Genomic DNA, 20,012 nt, shown 5'->3' with positions numbered 1-20,012 from the left:
CATTAAATGATTAAAGACAAGTATACCACTGCTGGGAAAACACCTTATACTCTAAAAATCATACCTGCATAGTCTTCAAAATTTTTTTGCCAAAGTGTTAGAAGATACGAAGCATGTGTCAGGACCCTGAGTGTACCACCGGGCTCTGCATCTCTTTCCCCCCCACTTAGGGTTTTACTTGCCTGTGTTGAAGGTCAGCTCTGACACTGTGTTGCTGCCTCACTGGGGTCCCTTTTGCCCCCCATGGCATGGGAGCTGCATTTACACTCGAGCTCTTTCCTTGGTTCCTTCTCAACCTACACTGCAGCGATGCTGTGCCTGGCCCTGTACCCTGCTGATCCCAGCCTGGACCTGCGGACTTGACTTCCTAGCTTGACCTCAAACCTGCCTCATCACCACAGACCTGTCTGGAAGCCACTGGGCACTTGGCTAACCATGGCTGCTGTCCCCCAGAACTGCTCTTCTTGCTTGGACACTGTGGGACTGCGAACCTTGTCATTAAGGACACTGTCTCTGCCTCTGTTCCCCTGTGGAGCAGCCCACTCTTGCTATTTCCTCCTAGCAGGTCCCGCAGGCAATCTGTACTATATAACATTTTCAATACCAGCTCGGAAGCTGGCATAGAGAGCACTGTTTATGAAATAGAATAAATAGATCTTATTTCATTTATGAAGTAGATTCGTTTCTATTTATGAATAGACAAAACTTTTGGGGAGAAGCTGGCATCATCCAGCAAAAGTCTACAGAGGTTTCAAGAACAACATCTGTGGTGGGTTAACCCTGGCTGGACGTCAGGTGCCCACCAAAGCCTCTGTATCACTCCCCTCCTCAGCAGGACAGGGGAGAGAAAATATAACAAAAGGCTCATGGGGAGATCACTCACAAATTACTGTTACGGGCAAAACAGCCTCAACTCGGGGAAATTAGTTTTATTTATTACCAATCAAAATCAGAGTAGGATAATGAGAAATAAAAACAAATCTTAAAAAACACCTTTCCCCCACCCTTCCCTTCTTCTGGGCTCAACTTCACACCCAATTTTTCTCTACCTCCTTGCCCCGAGCGGCACAGGGGGAACAGGGAACGGGGTTTGTGGTCAGTTCATCACACGTTGTTTCTGCCGCTCCTTCCTCCTCACACTCGTCCCCTGCTCCAGCGTGGGGTCCCTCCCACAGGAGACAGTTCTCCACGAACTTCTCCAACATGGGTCATTCCCACAGGCTGCAGTTCACGAATAGCTCCAGCATGGGTCCTTTCCACGGGGTGCAGTCCTTCAGGAACAGACTGCTCCAGTGCAGGTCCCCCACGGGTCCACAAGTCCTGCCAGGAGTTTGCTTCAGCACGGGCTTCCCGTGGGGTCACAGCCTCCTTCGGGCATCCAACCTGCTCTGGTGTGGGGTCCTCCACGGGCTGCAGGTGGATCTATTCCACCATTAACTTCCATGGGCTGCAGGGGCACAGCCTGCCTCACCATGGTCTTCACCACGGGCTGCAGGGGAATCTCTGCTCTGGCAGCTGGAGCACCTCCTCTCCCTCCTTCACTGACCTTGGCATCTGCAGATTTGTTTCTCTCACATATCCTCACTCCTCTCTGCTCTGGCTGCCGTTGTGCAGTTGTTTTTCCCCCTTCTTAACTATGTTATCCCAGAAGCGCTACCACCGTCGCTGATTGGCTCGGCCTTGGCCAGCGGCGGGTCCATTTCGGAGCTGGCTGGCACTGGCTCTATCGGACATAGGGGAAGCTTCTAGCAGCTTCTCACAGAAGCTACCCCTGTAGCCCCCCCCCCCAACTAAAACCTTGCCACGGAAACCCAATACAACATCTTTGTAAATTCAAGCTGTTAACAAGGACTCTGGATTGATGAGACTGTATATAACTGTACACTGTAATTTTAATATATGCACATTAATAACAATTAGCATTTTATATTTCTTGCCATGTAGGTTAGACCATTAGTGTTTTGTGTTAGACTTTTTCCAAAGGCTACTGCAAAACATGAAAAGAAATATCTGCTAGAAAATTATTGCATCCTTGCTAAGGGAAAGCTAAACTAAAGGGAGATTACTTCATGAGGGAAAAACCAACCTGGTAGCTTGGGAAGATTCACTTTCCTGAACACTTCAAACATACAGAAATAATAACAAAAGCTCTCTTTTTTTTTTCAGCCCATTGAATAATTTTGTTCAGGTCACCTAACAGTCCGGTAATAGTTCAAGATGGTTCTGAAGAACAAAGACTTTCGAACGTACCCAACTGGAGAACACCTGCCCATACCTCATCTTGGGGAGCCTATAAACTGTTAGAATGTGTCACAAAACAGCAATGACCAACTAAAAGAACACAACAGCCCCTATGATCTCACCAATAAAGTCTCCATCAACAAAGACACTGGCCAAAGAATAAAGTGAATCTATATCTATCTCTTTTAGAGAAAACTAATACTTTGCTATGAATAAATAAGATTTAGATAACAGTTATGTGTACACCTCTTATCTACCACTGGAGATTTTAAAGGAGAGATTTGATACATAGCCATGAAGGATAACCAAAACCATTAACTGAAGATTTTAATGGTAATGATGTTATGTATAGCTATTAAAATTTTGACTTTTTACTCTGATAGCAATGTAAAAAAACATTTAAGGCATTTACATTTTCCACAGATATGTGCCCATAAAACCCATAGACACTAATGGATAAAGAATCAAAAAATGGGTCAAATACCTCAGTACTACAAATGAATACTATTTCAATGAAGCACAACAGAGATTTAATTTCATTATTAAATAATGACTTTGTTCCATGCATTGTAAGAGACGTTTAACTCACCTGATTGCCAACTAAAAGAAGATGTTCTCCCAGCAGAAAGTCCTTTAGCATATCTTCCATTACCATCACGTGCTAGAGAAACAAAAACACAATCTTCACCCATTTTTATACTCTCAAGTTTATGCAAACACTAATGATAGTAGTACAACAGGAACTTTACTTTCAGGATTTGGGGCCAAAATTTTTTGAACTTTACACTTAAAGCTATTTATTTCATAGCAAGAGTCTCTCGGCCAATAATAGCAGAGGCAATCTACCCAGTGACTAAAACAATGAAACAAAAATACTAACTCTCCTTATGTATTTCCCCTGCTCCAACTGATTGTATGTATCTGATCTCCCTAAATATACTTAATTCTCCGTAATCACTCCTAATGCGTTTCCTTTTAGCCTAGTTGAATGCTTGTCACCCGGAGTGTAAGAACTTTCATTAATACGTGTATGACAATTTCCCAGCAATTGTACTGGAAGGAAGCAAAACGTATCCTGGTAGAACTTTACAGAAAACAGAGGGAATAAAAGGCAGCTGACATGAATATGTCAATTATAAACATTTATTTTATTAAAGATTAAACACAAGGTCTAGCTTAATGACAAATACACTTCCGTATTCTAACCAAACTTTATTTTCAAGGAAAACAAGGATAGGAAAGTGCAAGCCCAAGTCTAAAAGTGTTTATTATGTGACTTATAACTTCTAAATTAGACTACCTAATTGAAGTCAAAGTGCTTGAGGTAGGTATATTTTACATATATCCAATATCATAAAAGATAACACACACTGCAAAACATTTAACGTTATCTTGCTCCTCACAAACAATTTGTTAGAAAGGATCGGAAGGATTTAAGGATAATGTGGCAATGCAGACTACTCACAATAAAGTAGTGTATATTTCTCCACTGTATCTAGTAAAAATAGGTCATCTGTAAGTAGGTCAGACAACCTACTTAGAGAAATGAATGCTTGCCTTTAGATAAACACTTAGATAAACACTTTTTTTCACATCATCATCTCATCTCTAGTACTTGATTTAAAAAAACATAAATCAGTAGCTTGCCTGTAATGTCTGAGCACAGAAATGCTCAGTTTCTAACTGTGTGAAAGATGTTTTAGGTTTCCAAATCTCTCCGGAACAGAGGCTGGGGGTGGGGGAAGAAACTCTTGTAAACACAGCTTAATACCACAAAATCCTAACCAGGCATGTCAAAAGACTACTGAATACTCAATACACAATTTAAGGAGAGGACTTCAAGGCAAATTATTATATTTTCTGGCATGCATATACACTGGAAATTTATTACTGATGAGAATAACTTTGACCAGATACAGCATAAATTTTAGGAAGTCAGTTTTACCACACACACTGATTACATTTTTTATTTTATTGCTAAGGCATGAATACTTCCTTCTGATGACTTCTTTTTTTATCCTAAATTGCACAAATATGTGTACATTATAGTTCCTCTGTAGAACAGCTTTCCCACAAGAGATACTATGTATTGATACTACTTTTTTTTTTTTTTTTTAACCAGGACCTAAATTACCATTGTATTAGAAAGCATGAGGACATTTTAGACTGATTATTTACACAAAGGACTTGTAAGTAGACACATCAATATCATGTAAACCTTATCAATCCATGTTCCCCAAAGCATGCCCTGAAAGTGGCATTTGGCCTATCACCTAAAAATTCTTTCCATCCCTGTGCCATTTGTTGTGGACGAACAGCAATGTTCCATGGCAATGCCACATTCCACTGGAACATGACAATGTTTCAAGACCAAACACACAGAGGCAAAACCTATGTATTTTATGAGGCCAGTCAGCCTCACCTCCATCCCTGGAAAGATGATGGAACAGCTCATTCTGGACGTCATCTCAAAGTACCTGGAGGAAAAGAAGGTTATCAGAAGTAGTCAACATGGATTCACCAAGGGGAAGTCATGTCTGACCAATCTGATAGCCTTCTACAATGGCATGACTGGATGGATAGATGAGGGGAGGGTAGTGGATGTTGTCTACCTTGACTTCAGCAAGGCTTTCGACACCATCTCCCACATCATCCTCATAGGCAAGCTTAGGAAGTGTGGGTTAGATGAACAGCGGGGTGGACTGAAAACTGGCTGATAGATAGAGCTCAGAGGGTTGTGATTAGTGGCACAGAGCCTAGCTGGAGGTCTGTAACAAGTGGTGTTCCCCAGCGGTCAGTACTGGGTCCAGTCCTGTTCAATATATTCATCAATGACCTGGATGAAGGGATAGAGTGTGCCCTTGGCAAGTTTGCTGATGACACAAAACTGGGAGGAGTGGCTGACACACTGGAAAGCTGCACTGCCATTCAGCGTGACCTGGACAGGTTGGAGAGTTGGGCAGAGAGGAACCTTATGAAATTCAACAAAGGCAAGTGTAGGGTGCTGCACCTGGGGAGGAATAACCCCATGCATCAGCACAGGTTAGGGGCTGACCTGCTGGAAAGCAGCTCTGTGGAAAGGGACCTGGGAGTCCTGGTGGACAACAGGATGACCATGAGCCAGTGATGTGCCCTTGCGGCCAAGAAGGCCAATGGCATCCTGGGGTGCGTCAAGAAGAGTGTGGCAAGCAGGTCGAGGGAGGTTATCCTCCCCCTCTGCTCTGCCCTGGTGAGGCTGCATCTGGAGTACTGTGTCCAGTTCTGGGCTCCCCGGTTCAAGAAGGACAGGGAGCTGCTGGAGAGGGTACAGCAAAGGGCTACAAGGATGATTAGGGGACTGGAACATCTCTCTTATGAGGAAAGGCTGAGGGACTTGGGTCTTTTTAGTCTGGAGAAGAGAAGACTGAGGGGGGATCTTATCAATGCTTATAAATACTTTAGGGGTGGGTGCCAGGAGGATGGTGCCAGTCTTTTTTCAGTGCTGCTCAGTGACACGACAAGAGGTAACGGGCACAAACTCGATCATAGGAAGTTCCATCTAAACACGAGGGGGAACTTCTTTCCTTTGAGGGTGGCAGAGCACTGGAACAGGCTGCCCAGAGAGGTTGCGGAGTCTCCTTCTCTGGAGATACTCAAAACTCGCCTGGATGCATTCCTGTGCAATCTGCTCTAGGTGAACCTGCTCTGGTGTGGGGGTTTGGACTAGATGATCTCCAGAGGTCCCTTCCAACCCCTATCATTCTGTGGTTCTGTATTTCATTACATTGTCTATCACTGCAAAGGGCTGAGGATGTATTTTTTCTCTGTTTCAGTTTATTTCTATAGTTTTTAGATACCAGAGAGGAAGTACTGCACTAGACTCATAAATCAAATTTGTTCTCCAGCAGGTTTTACTAAATGGTCATTACAGCACTTGAATACCGAACTAAAAACTAGCAATACAGAAAATAAGAGTAGAATTCATTTAGAAACGGGAACAGATATTCTGACTGGTATTTCGTTCTTGTCTCCTTCAGCATTCAGAGTACATAGCTACCAGGGACAGATACAGAGCGGTTTGTTTTCTACAGCATTTTTAACAGACGTTGCCTAAATAAAACAGATGCATAATATCTGACCACAAGTTGTGTGCAGTTTTCTGAAGCTATAAGCAAGAAGGTGGGAAAAGCAATGCAGATGAAATCCTGAGGCTTGCTAGGACTTCTATTTCCAACAGATCCAAATTAAGTCCTTTATTGAAATGGCAATACAGAACAAAATCTCACATGAAATGTTAGTGGGGAAGATGAAGAAGACTGTCATCCATTCCCCTTGCATGGCTTGTCATCACCTTCAGCAGATGATACCTATGTAGCATAGTCTTTCTGTGGAGAAATTGCAAGCGAGGAAGGAAAAAGGAATAGGAAAGGAAAAGTAAGCAAACCCACGCCAGGCTGTTAAAAGAAAAATATTTCACAAGATCACGCTATCAGTGTTGCCTTTCAGAGGCAAAATATTCGAAAGGTAACTCAGAGGATAATTCTCTCGCTAAGAATACCCATGTCTGTCAGTTTTGAGGCTTCCACACTAGATGGAGAAGAAAGCTGCAGTACACCTACCTCTAGTGTGTAGGGGGGTACCCTACCTCTAAGGTGGGGGGAAACAAAAAAAACCAAAACCAAAAAAACCACAGTCACCAAGTCTTTGCCTTTTATTATGTTCACTAATTACTCTTACTCTTCACTACTACAAACTAATTAACACCAATGACTAACTAATAAGTTAAACTAATTAAAATAAATTAATAAACAATTAACCATAACTAATTAACTAATTACTCTTCACCCTGCTTTTCAAACATGCAGAGTTAATTCTAATAACAGGCAGGTAGAACTTCATGTGACAAGCCTGTAAAACATGGTCTCAGGATGGAATTGATAATCTAGCCCTAAGAGTGGATCAGTCTAGCAGCAGCAAAAAAAGAAAAAAAAGAAAAAAAAAACACTCAACACAACATCTGATCAAATCATTCTAAATAAAATTCAGTTTCAGTCACTGTTACTTCATATTTTATGAATGTTCAACAGGATTGTTACAATCTCTTCACCAAGGGATGGTGAAGACACATCTGAAATGTGCATCAAATCATGTGAGAAAAATTTTTAACCAAAGAAACTACTTCAGAAATATACCCTTAAAATTTAGTTAGTACATTATTTACTATATATGAGCATGCACCTTAGTACACATTTAACAAACTTTTTGTGCCTCAGAAGCCAGAGATCCATACTTACTTGTGCATTTTCATAAAACAAAACATCAGGCACTTTCATTTTCTCGGTTGAGTTATAAATTGGCATTGTCACAGATCCTATCTTCAGAATCCCATCGTTTACTTCACCTAGACATTTTTAGGAAACAAGCAAATGCATTACTTACAGCATCCTCTGAGCAGACATGCAATCAATCCCCAACACTTGTGAGCAATGATTTACAAATTTTAACAAGGCTGTGGGTTGCAGTAAATTATTTCTATCTAAAGAAAGAACGTTTGAAAGAGTATCCATTAAGAAGAGGTTGCATTATCATGAATTTGTATTCTCTTTAAAATTGCAAAGCAGTCTATTACAATAAATGATGAATATGTGATCTCATGGTAAAAGTACCATAAGAAACACTGGAAGTTGTGACCGCTGCCTTGGTTAAATTTCAGACTCTCATTTTATTACTGGAATATCAATAATATCGTTAGGCTACATTTCCTCAACCCACAAGTTTTCTCACTCTCTTTCTCCCTGTTCTCTCTCCCTGTCCCACTGGCGAGTGGGGTGCAGAGGGGAGCGAGCAAGCAGTTGTGTGGGTGCTCGGCTGAGAGCCAGGGCCAACGGTATAGAGTCACTGTTGATTTGCCCTTTCAGCACTGCATTTTTGCTCAAATGGGTTAATGCCAGAACATTTAACATTTTGGTGAAAACTGGCTAAATTTGCACTCGTTCAAATAACCTTCAACTACAGCTCTAAGAGAAAGAGTACATTAGAAAAATTTCTTAGATGAAAAGAACCATAAATTCTGTCCTTAGGAAAACAACAACTAAATGTAAGCAATAATATTGTGCAATAAAAACAGTAATAATTTTTGCCACTAATTTTTTTAATCTGATATGGTGTAAAACTGAAAATAGCATAATTTCTAGACAGATGTTTTTAGTTGTTCACCTACTATTCTACATCGTTCTATCTTTATGGTATGAAACAGAGAAACATAAAGAAAATTCAAGAGATGTGTCCAGATAAAAAAAAGAATGGTAAACAGGTAGCATCACACAACTGTCAAGAGTTCAAATTGTTTTATATCTATAGCTTTTATATATTAAAAAATGCAAATACAGATACATTAATACATGGATGGCTGCATATATATGTGTGTATATATGTATATACACATATATATGGCTGCACATATATATTATACTGTATAGAATAGATACAGTAATATATCTGTATTTACATATATTTTTATATATACATGCATAGAATCCATATTAATTAAAACCAAAAATGTGCTTACTACTGCAAAGATCTAACAGCAACAACACAGAAGTCAAATACATCACAAAACTGAGAATAAACATACAGCAGACTGATGGCAGAGATACCACTGGTAAAGTAGAGTAAAGGAACAGTTTAGAGAATGCAAAATGGCAAATTGCTGAAAGTGTGCTGCCTGACAGAAGATATGAAAAAATATACAGCTATCATGAAGACCAGGGGTCATACAGGAATAAGAAAGCAGAAGTGAGAAAAATGGCAGAAGCAGAAATATATGTGTAGCACTGAACGCTACTGCAAATGAGTACAGGCCGAATGAGGTAAAGAAACAAAGACCTGCTCAATAAAGGTGACATGTAACAACCACAAGAATTTAAAGAGAATAAAAAGAAGGGAAACTAACAAAGAAGTGAGTGCCAGAATGAAAGCAAAACATAACCCAAGACTTTTACAAGTGTTTCAATGAGAAAAAAGTTGATTTTAACAGTGGAGAGAAAGAAGTGATGGTAAAAAACAGAACAGAGAAATATTGAGATCAAACTAAGGCTGTAACTTTATAGAAGAGTAGTTATCAGTGATAGAAGGTGAAGGGGGGTGGGGGAGGGTGGGGTACGGGGAGAAAAAAAAGCAGCCCAAGAAAGCTCTACGCCATGGATCTTACAGACCAGGAAACACTTAAACATGATGGAGAACAAAATTCCATGAGCTGGGAATACAGCAGACAATACAAAAGAATCAACACACTGAGAGCAGCACTGCATTTTGATAGAACAAAGTAAAAGAGATATAACTGGAGCAAACTACATTTAATTTTGAGGATAATTAATACACCTTTATATGCTCAACCATCTGAGTAACGTTCATAAAAAGCAGGACAAAAGATGGCAGAAACTTACATGTGTAATCATTTTCCTCTAGTTTCTTCATATCTGGACTTGTCTCAATATGAGAATCCTGCAGATTTTTATGTAAAGCTGATCTGGCAAGGTTTGGTAAAAACCTAAATGAAGAAAAATAACAGGGACGTTGTATTTTAAGGAATTTTAAGGAAAACGTTTTCAGTATTTTCTGTAATCTAAAAATCAGTATGAACTTTTACTTGGACTTCCAAACCCTGAATGTCTATTCCTTTCACACTCAAATAACCTTCAACATTTCCCCTATCTCTACGGAGAGAAGTTGAGCTTCTTCCACAGGCAATGAACTACATTTGTGTCTACATGTTCATTTTCAAAAGCTTCAGTGTTCTCGAATATTGCAACAGGGTTGTAATGTAGTATGGATTAGGACTGGAAGTATGGAATGTCCTCATTCCGCTGCCAGTAAGAGCTACAATAGAAACAATGCATTTTGGAAATACCTTTTCTCTTGACTCAGTTCACTTGGACCCCAGGTTCCAAGGAGAAAGAGTAAGCTCTGAGGTCTCCAAAACTAGGCCCTTTCAGTTTTCCAAACTTTTGATAATTACAATTTGCTTGCTTTTGGAAGAAAAAAAAAAAAAACCACAAACAAAAAACCCTAGATGTTAGTAACTTTTCTAGATACAGCTTTTAGAGCTGAAACTAAGCCTCTACCAAACATCTAGTCATACTAGACATCAATATAACTCCACTTTGAGTGTTTTGAGACAGTGAAGTAATGCTGATAATGGTGACCCAATTTATATAACGTAATGAAATATCTTCATAAAACTGAGAAAAGAGTACAAAGTCATTTCTACTTACCTCCTAGGTTTGAGAATACCACAGAAATACTTCTAAAGAAATGACAGACTTTAAGGAGCAAGAGAGCAATTGTATTATCTACTAAAACGCATTAAAAGCTATCGTGCATGTTAACAACTGACCAAGAAGCTCTTGAACTTCCACCAAAACTAGCATTTCTACCTGGAAAGGCAGGCTTTATTAACAGCATAGTAAAGGCTTTCATCTGGATGTTGTGACAGTCGACGACAAATTCGCAATAGTTGTCGAGTAGATAAAGATGAAGCCAGTGACTGTGCCTGTCAAAAAATACAAAGTAGTTTAATTATTTGATCTCTGGGACTGGATCTCAAGGATTTAAAATGAACAAGTCAGAAGAAAAAAGTAATCCAAAAGGAATTATTTCAACTTTTCTCCTAATTCATAGGTGCTTTCTGCCTCCTACAGCAGCTTGTGTTTTTTAATCTGCAAGCTTGTAATTCTGTATTTGTTGCAGTAATTCACTGCCATGGAAATCATGATGTCATCGAAAGATTAGCCTTACAATTTCACTTGATAAGCGACAGGAAGAAAAATGTGCTGATAACTGAATTTTATTTGATATATAAAGCCTTACACTAAACAACATTAACAATAACAAGGAGGTTAGCCACTGTAAAAGTATCAATGTCCTAAAAACTCATCTGCTCTTCACAAACTGAGCTCCACATGTAATGCTCTGGCAAAAGGGTCTGGCAGGATTCTTGGTTGTATAAACAAGACAACACTGGGCAGCAGTAAGGAGATTGTATCGCCTCTGCACACGCCTTCTGGGCAGGCCATTACTGGAACACTGTGTCCTTTTCTCTTGTCCACATGTTAAAGTAAATGCTAAAAACTGGACATGATTCAGCAAAGAGTTACAAAAATGATTCAACGCCTGGGAAGGCAGACCTCAAACAAATACAGCAAAATTTTAAAAACAAACAAAACCCCAAAACAAGTGACCATTTATTTAAAGAGAGCTATAAAGACTGAGAAAGAAATCATTCTACAACTATATCTACCGGATGAAGGTATCTTAATACAAGTAAGTTCCTTATTTTAGCAGGAAACACACAACAATGAGCGTGATCTGATAAGTCACACCATGCTTTGCCTGGGTCAAGTGAAATATTTTAATTAGGTAATTTCAAAACCTTTTGGTTTGGTTCATATAAACGATTTCTAACTGCATCAAAATTATCTTAATATATTATGCTGTTTCAATTGGAAAAAAAAAACCCTGAAATTTGCCATCTGGGGGGGGAAAAAAAAAAACAAAACAGAAAAGCAACACTTCATAAATTTCAGAGCCTTTTTTTCCCCTCTTAGTCATTTTTAAGCATGAGAAATGTCTTAACACCAATTCTTTCCCATGGAAAGCTGCAGTTTTGACAAACAGGCATTAACTTTTTTTAAAAAAAAACTTTTTTTTTTTAAAAAAATCAGTTCTATGAAATTGTACAAAACTTTTCTTGAATGCTGAGAAAGCATTTTTTAGTGTAGCTCTTAGCAAGAATGATTTAGATTGGGATAACTGCAAAGATTACTACTCCTGCTCCTCCTATATTCATTAATGGAAGATTGTGAAGCATCTTCTGAACCACTGTAGTTTACCACCCAGCATTATGGACACTGTGATGTAAATGATGGCATTTTGAGTGTTATTTCAAGACCTACTCAGCCATGTGTGAAGCATGGGCAAGGGAGAGAGGTAAGTGCTCTATCCTTGTTATCCCTGCTCACTAGCCAGCATCCTTGCTGCCTTTGGAGATGATACTCTATTTCCAAAAGTATCTTAAATAGCTGAAAGGTTTCCAAGTATAATAAGGTAAGCAATCCTCCTAAGTCACAACCTACGGGACTGTACTGATGGAGAATGGCAGCTGGGCACAGTAACTGAGGTAGTGTATACCACCTTGATATGTCCAATCTCTAAGGACATGGGCATTTAAAAGTCTAAATTATCTGTAGCATCAAATCCTGCAGTGAATAAATAAGCACAGAGGACAGACCCACAGAGGAAAAGCTGTATCACATCTTCTGAATATTTGCAACTGGCAGTTAAATTTCTGGGAACAAAATTTCCTCTTTTCTCTTAACTTTTTTTTTTTTTTTAAATATTTTATATTGAACAACTGTCAACTCAAAATTGGGTTAGTGACAATCTTTATTACAAAGATCTACAAGGCATCTAATTCAGCAGGATCTTGATTGTGGTCTCTAGATTCTATTGTAAATCAAGCAAACAATTACGATGACGCAGACAACGCCCACAGGCCAAATATTCTACAGGTATTCTTCTATTGTTAACAAAATCACTTCAAACAATGGTTAATATTTCAGGATATTCTCTGGCAGAGGCTTACTTACTTAGGCAACTCTATAAATAGCCTGATATACCTAAGGCACACATTTCGGCTCTCTGCACAGGCTTGCTATTCCCAACATGTCTCATGTCACTGCTGATCTACAAGAATTCTCCCTTGATCCGTACTGTGACTCACTTCTTATCCAACATCATATACTTCATTTAGATATTTCACGATGCTATAGACATCCACATATTTGGAAAGGATTTTTATAATGCTCTGTTCAGGCATGGTATGTCTCCATGTCAAAACCAATACATTTATACACTAGGTGTAGGAAGCTAAACACATAATAATAATAACACTGTCCCAAAAGGTGTACCTAAAAGTCAAGCTTTTTACCTATTTTTTTCAGGCTCAGAAGAGCATAACAGCCTCTCTCAGCTTCTTAAATAGTAATACTGTAAAAAATACTACCCATGTTAAAATCATGAAAACTAAGGAGAACATTACATTTGCATCTCAGTTAAACTGCTGGATTCCACTAAAAATGTTTTACATTTTAGTTACATTAAAAACATCCAATGCTTTAGTTGCCATAGCAATAATTTCTCTTTCTTTTCAGCATGATTTGACTGTATCTTTTTTAAAAATTTTGTGGTTACTATGTCAGCAGAACTTATTTTTTTTGACAAGACTGCTTTAATAGAATAGACGGTAGCAATAACACAGCCAGGAGTTCTGGAGTTTTCCCTTTTTTCAGTCTTTGCTGTTGCCCATTGGCATTTTATAATGGCTAGGTAGTTCCCATTGCCCAAAAAGCCCCAATAATTTCAGCTATCAAAGTTCCAATGACTGAAGCATAATAATCAAAAAAATATTTGGATGCACATGATAATATCCATATGTATTCAAAAGGCACCTCAAGCATGTTTCACTGTGAGCCATGTATCTAAACCCACCACCAACACCATGCCTGACTTCTCTGGGATTCGGGCAATTTCCTAAAAGCTTTACTTATGCAGATTCTAAAAATGTACATCATAAATCAAAAAAGTTTACAGTCAGTATGCAGTGCAGTAATTGCCAGCAATAATTTTCTGGGGCTGGTTTTCCAATCAGGCAGCCTTTGAAATAATACTGAAGTTTAGCATGCTTCACCCAGCCTTTGTTAAAACAAAGTCACAGTAGGAGAAAGTAAATTAAAAAAAAAAAATAAAGAAGAAAGAAAAAGGGCTCACCGTGGCATCATTCGTCTCCCGAAGCTTGTGTGTTAATGACAACAACTGCTCCACAACAACACTGGGTACATTTGGAATCTACTTGAAAGAAAAACAATATTAATCTTACTGCAAGATATGCAAGTTCCATATACAGCTACACCCAGATGCAATGAGCATACAGTTGCTGTGGTTGCTTTATGTCAACCAAAAAGGAATACAGTTTTGACAAAGAACATTTTTCTATTACAGCATCATTTAATATCACAATAAGAATGCTAATTTATATCAATACCATTAAAAGATAAGCAGACAGGATGCTTTGATAGGCTTTGAAAATGAAGACTTGTTTATGCTATGCTGAAGTAGGGAGTGGAATAGCAAAATATTTTTTATGTAGGAAATAATCATGCTCAGTAAGCGATAGTCAGTAAGTGCCTAAAATATTGAACGTACTTACCATGTCTTTAATAACTTGAATTTCTTCACTCTTGCTTAAAGATCGAACATTATGAAAAAGAAACAGTGTCAGAAACTCTGGACCCAGCCATTGTTGGGTACTACTTCCAATGACAGGAGGTTCAGCTAAGACCACTATTCTGAAAGAGGGGTGGATAGGAAAGATAGACCTGCAAAACAAAGTTTTAAAAAATGCATTACCTGGTTTAAGCAGTGAATATAAAATTAATTTTTACAATAGATGAAAAAAGGAATGAAATTATTGTACTGAGCCATATCACAGTCTATTTATATCATTTGCAATGCATTTTTTTTTAAAAAAGACAAAAGACTGCATAATTTTATACATTTTACTAATTTTTTATGCTCAGAAGGATACCCAAGTCTCCTCTTCTCATCTGCAACAGGACCTGCATGCCTCAAGATGAACAAATACCAGCAACTAAGCTACTGTCTACTGCTTTGTATGTCTGAAATGGACACATCTCACTTACCTGATAGACTTTTACAAGTGCTTTACCTAAAGTAGGGCGCCTCACAGGCAAATCAGGGAGAGAACAAGATCTACCAGAGCTGCAGTAGAGTAACTTCTTTTACTCAGTTACTGACAGAAAGGGTGACACTGTAGAGATTGGCCTAGATACCATGAAGAGCTGGATTTAGTAACACTTTAGGAACAGTCCCCTTACGGCTGCTCTTTGTTGCCCTTGGAAAATCACCTAGACTCTTGGGGTGGGATTAATATGCCTAACTTCATAACACGCCTGAAAGTTGTACTTCAAAGACCAAACCAGTCACCTCACCCTTGGCTTATTTTGGAGTCAGCATGGATAGACAGGTCCCTCCAATGGCAGATTAAGATTTAAAATAACTTAAGAAATGCCCTACTGGGTCGTTCAATCTACCCATCTCGCTACATGTTCTGTCTCTGATTACAACAGCTGGAGATAATCCTTGGGGAAAGCACATAAGCCTGGCCACTATCAGTAGTCTGTTCCCCTCATACTCTCCCTGCACCCACAATCATATCTTCGGAGGACACTGGAGGGTAGATCTCCATTTGCTTTAATGTCTGTTTACCCACAAATTTGTCTAAACCCCTTCCGAACTTCTGAACTTCTTCATCCTATCTGCCTCCACAACTTCAGTGCATGAACATGCACTGTTCATGGTTGTAAAAGTTACTTTTATTATTATTTTTTTTAAAAAATCTTTATTGAACTGATCTGCTAGCTTCAGTCAGTGTCCCCTAGTTCACACTACAGGATTTCGTGACTAACAGTCTCTTAGATACCTGCCTATTTGATTCCATTGAAAATAATGGGAGATTACTGTGATCAACACAAACTTAAATATACAACTTCTAGACGCGTGTATTAGGGCAGTAGAAGACCACTACTTCAGTTTTTGGTATCTTTCCATTCTTCACATCTTTTGTCTCCTTTATCTACGTAATATTATCACTTCTTTGGACTGGGAATTTATTGGTACTCATCAATCAGCACAATTGCATGATCATCCCTAGAAGCAGCAGAAATAATGGAGTAACAAGTCAGATACAAAAGCCAGTCAAATTGTGCAAGGAGGGCCTGTTTTCAACAGTTAATTTCACAGTACTCTTATTAAAATAGAAGACATTAATTTGGAAAAAGCAAGTGAAAATTAATTAGACAGCTTATATTGCTAGATATGCCTATTATCATCTTATTTTCCATATAGATTACTACATTTGAAATCAGAACACTTGGAGGTAAGTATTCTTCCTGGTTAAACTAAGGGGGGAAACAATGACATAAGCAAGAAAATTTGAAGACAGACTAGGACCATTAAAAATAAATTAACAAATCCACTGCATAGTTGGCTCATCTGTTCATCACAACAATAAACCTGTGATACAACAGAGTGGTTATAGCAAACAGTCTCTTGTATCAAAGCAAACACAGGGGGTGGCATGAGTTACTCTCAGCTGAAAGTCATAAGCCTAGAAGCTACTCCCTGATTGATAAAAATAGAAATAGATGTCTGAAAACATCACATGAAAGAGGAACCAATGGGAATGTCACTGTCACTAAGCATAAAAGAAGGTCAGGGAACATTAGCCAACCTTATTATAGAAGAAAATGTTTCCTAGCTAGGATAAACACATACACTTCCAGACTCACCTTCCCCTCCTTTACTGAAAACAACCCTCCTCCAGAAACCCACCAAATTCAAAGGACCAATTCTGGTCTTTCTGCAATACCATAAGAGAACACAAGCAGCAGTCAGCTTTCCCTAGTAAAGGGAACACATTTCTCTTGTACCATCTCCACCTCACTGCCTAACTCAAAGGGCATAGTGGGGACAGCCAGGGAGGGCATGGGGAGAAGTGGGAGGAGAGGCGATGCAAAGTCAGGGCAAGCTAACTTGGTGATAACAGTTAAAGTCACTGATGTACTCTCTAGACTTGGACATATCGCAACATCACTGCTGTAGGTTTCCAGTTTGTAAACATGAAGAAAACATTTGGCTACTTCAAAAGCCTATTGTTTGGACTGATGTTTGCTATGTTGAAAATGTCAGGCTAAGTGTGTTATTAAAACAAATGCCACAATGACTCAATCCTACAATGCTCTGAAAGTTCCCAGCTTCCACCAGCGCAACTGAAGAGCTTCAAAGTTGTTCCACCGTATTACAGATCAAGTCTTTAAAGGAATATAATATGGAGCTCCTACGTGAAACCGTATTTTATAAAAAAGAAATCCTTGACATCTTGTGTTCTTTGCAGATGAAGGCCAAGTAAGTGTATCTTGTTAAAAACTTGACACCTTTTAAATTAATGAGCCTCAAACACAGTGGGAAGATTTTGTGTTAGTTGATTAATACAAAAAGTCTCTATCCTCTCTATTAAATGTTTACTGACAACACAGATAGCAGAGCACTCTCCTAATAATATGCATGTACTTCTTTTGACATCAGTGTTTAATTCCAACCAAGGATTAACACCACTGCTCTTGAGAGGAAGATCAGAACACAGTCTGTTCAGGGTGATTTTAGGGAAAGATTTTCTTGTTATTGATACATAGTTCTGAGCAACTGAAGCGTCTCCTAACAAAAAAAAAAAACCAAAACAACATGCAGAACGGCATTCCTAATGTCACCTCGCAAAACCAAACTATTTTTGGTCGTCTCTTCCTGTAACATGACTTAATAAATCTCACTTTCTGTCAAAATAAGAATGATTTTATGAGTTGGCAATTGTTATAATTCTAGGACCACAATGATTGTTGTTTTCTTGTTGTTTTTCTTACGTTTCACCACAGTCTAAAATGAACAGATTATCTGAAAATTCACTTGACAAAAAACCTCACAACAAAAAATGAAGCAAAAGCTAGAAAACGTAAGCAATTAAAAACTTTTGTTGCTTGCTAAATTCACTCCCTGCCACATTTTACATTTGTCTCATCTACTGTGTGTTCCCTTTCAACCCAATCGCATAGAAAATAATCCACTGTCTTCAGGGCATTAAAACCACCCATGCATTATGAGCTACTTCTTTTAGCTTTTGAACAATCCTAATATATACCTACTTCTAGATTTTTCCTGTAATAGCTGCCTTTCTGTTCACCACACCAAGGACTTATCATCTCTGTGTGTGTGTGTCTGTGTTGTGGGGGCAAAACCCACACAAACAGGTTAATATATTGCATTGTAAGACAAACCAGCACTTCACTGCTCATCTTGTGAAGGCTGTGTGCTACCTTTACAGTATCTGTCTTAGTGAAGTAATGGATGACCACAGAAGAAATCGTATGCAGAAATCTTGACTATGCAGAGTACTTGAACGCACTTTCTCTTAAGCTCTGAACCTGTTAAGGAAAATGAATCATACAATCATTAAATGACTAAGGAATCAGCAGCTATTATTTCCTTCTGTGTAAAAGAACTTTAAGGACCATCTGTCACTTTCTGAAGGGCAGCTTTTTTTTTTTCTTCTCCTCAAACTCATAAACAAAAATACTTAAGTTTCCTCAAATCAGCAAATGTCATCTTACTGTGACTGTTTGCTAACTTAACTCCACAGCCAAACTGGCACAAGAAAGAAGAGAGGAAAAAGTACTCTGTGCTCACTGCTGGTTACGTTGTAGCTTACAGGCTTTCAGGAGGTCAAGGAGCATCCCAAAATGTCACAAACACACCGCTTGCACTTGTCAGTCCTGAAAGAGCTATTGTGCCCACCAGTCTGAAGCCCTTCTCAAAAAATGCTAGTAGACACAACAGATGTAGAAATGTAATGAACTAATAGCGAACATATAACTCAATGACAATAATTAACATAATTTAAAATAAGAATATATTCTATTAGCTCTTACAAAGGTAATGGTGCTGTGTGGTGTGGGTGGTTTTTTGTGTGTGGGTGGTGTGCTTTCTTTTGGTTTTTGTTTTGGTGGTGTTTGGTTGGTTTATTGTGTGGGTTTTTTTGTTTTTTGGGTTTTTTTTATAATGGTTGGACTTGATGATCTTACAGGTCTTTTCCAACCTTAGTGATTCTGTGATTCTGATTCTGTAATAAAACTTTTTAATGAAGTTGCCCAAAAATATAGTTTAGCAATAATAGTGTTTTAATCTGCAAAACTTGAAAATTATCTGAAAACCAAACAATACTTTCATCTTTGTCCAGCATTGCTAATAACACTGCCATGGTTTAAGCACGGTCACATTCTCTACTGTAATACTGTTTACATTCGTATACAGAGGCATGTGATTTCTTTAGACCATAGCATGATCTGAAATACCATCCCTTTATTTAAAAAAACCCAAAACCTTGACTTATCAGGGTTGGAAATTAAGTGATGGACTGTGCAGTATTCTCCTTTCTATTCTACTACACATATGAGTATTACTACTTTTAAAGCACTAAAAATTAAAGGCACTAGAACTGTGAAAAAATATTCTTTTTTTTTTACTATCAAATATTTTCATACAGGAGCATGAAAGCTTAGTACAAAGTGTGTCTTGCTTGTCTGAAGAAGGGATCCCTTAAAAATTCTCCATTAATATCTCAATTTTTTCTCTTCTTAGAAATGGGAAAAATCTTTAAGTGTGTCAAATCCTTTTACAAACACAGACTAAAAAAAAAAATGTTTACAGAGTTTTGGCCTATTGGTTAGGAATAGTACTCCTTTTTTCTAAAATAGATTTAAATGGAAATTCTGTCTTAAAATTCCATTCACAAAGTACTGAGTCCAAGTAGTCTACTAAAAAGCATTATCAGTTGTTCTTTTCCATTATGAAAGACATACTTGTATTTATGTAACTTACAACATCATCTGGCCACCTCATTAGTGAGTCTTAGATTAAGGGAACAGAGAGCGACAGTGAGTTGTTTTGTATTTAGGAATGATTAGAAGTAGCACAGAAGACAGAAACTGCAAACTATACTACAATAGTCACGACAATCAAGAACACTCATGTACAGCAAAGCTGACCCAAATAGGGAGGGGGATGGGGGGAAGAAGTATGTACTCCATGTTCTCAGTTTCTCTTAC

The 20,012-nt window shown here is 38.4% G+C and overlaps 1 protein-coding gene across 1 annotated transcript in view; it reads right to left on the bottom strand.

Annotated features, from left to right (window-relative positions):
* Positions 1-20,012, bottom strand: part of VWA8 (von Willebrand factor A domain containing 8) — a 105,909-nt gene that overhangs the window by 37,582 nt on the left and 48,315 nt on the right. Inside the window, exons 14-19 of the mRNA XM_059827069.1 lie at positions 14,486-14,654; positions 14,047-14,124; positions 10,656-10,771; positions 9,666-9,769; positions 7,515-7,621; positions 2,831-2,902 (exon numbers count right to left, since the gene is read on the bottom strand). Coding sequence (XP_059683052.1) covers positions 2,831-2,902; positions 7,515-7,621; positions 9,666-9,769; positions 10,656-10,771; positions 14,047-14,124; positions 14,486-14,654 — 646 coding nt within the window. The remainder of the gene's footprint in view (positions 1-2,830; positions 2,903-7,514; positions 7,622-9,665; positions 9,770-10,655; positions 10,772-14,046; positions 14,125-14,485; positions 14,655-20,012) is intronic.

Source organism: Gavia stellata, chromosome 1 (assembly GCF_030936135.1).
Source record: "Gavia stellata isolate bGavSte3 chromosome 1, bGavSte3.hap2, whole genome shotgun sequence".
Lineage (NCBI taxonomy): Eukaryota > Metazoa > Chordata > Aves > Gaviiformes > Gaviidae > Gavia > Gavia stellata.
This window is presented reverse-complemented; position numbering and strand designations above follow the sequence as displayed.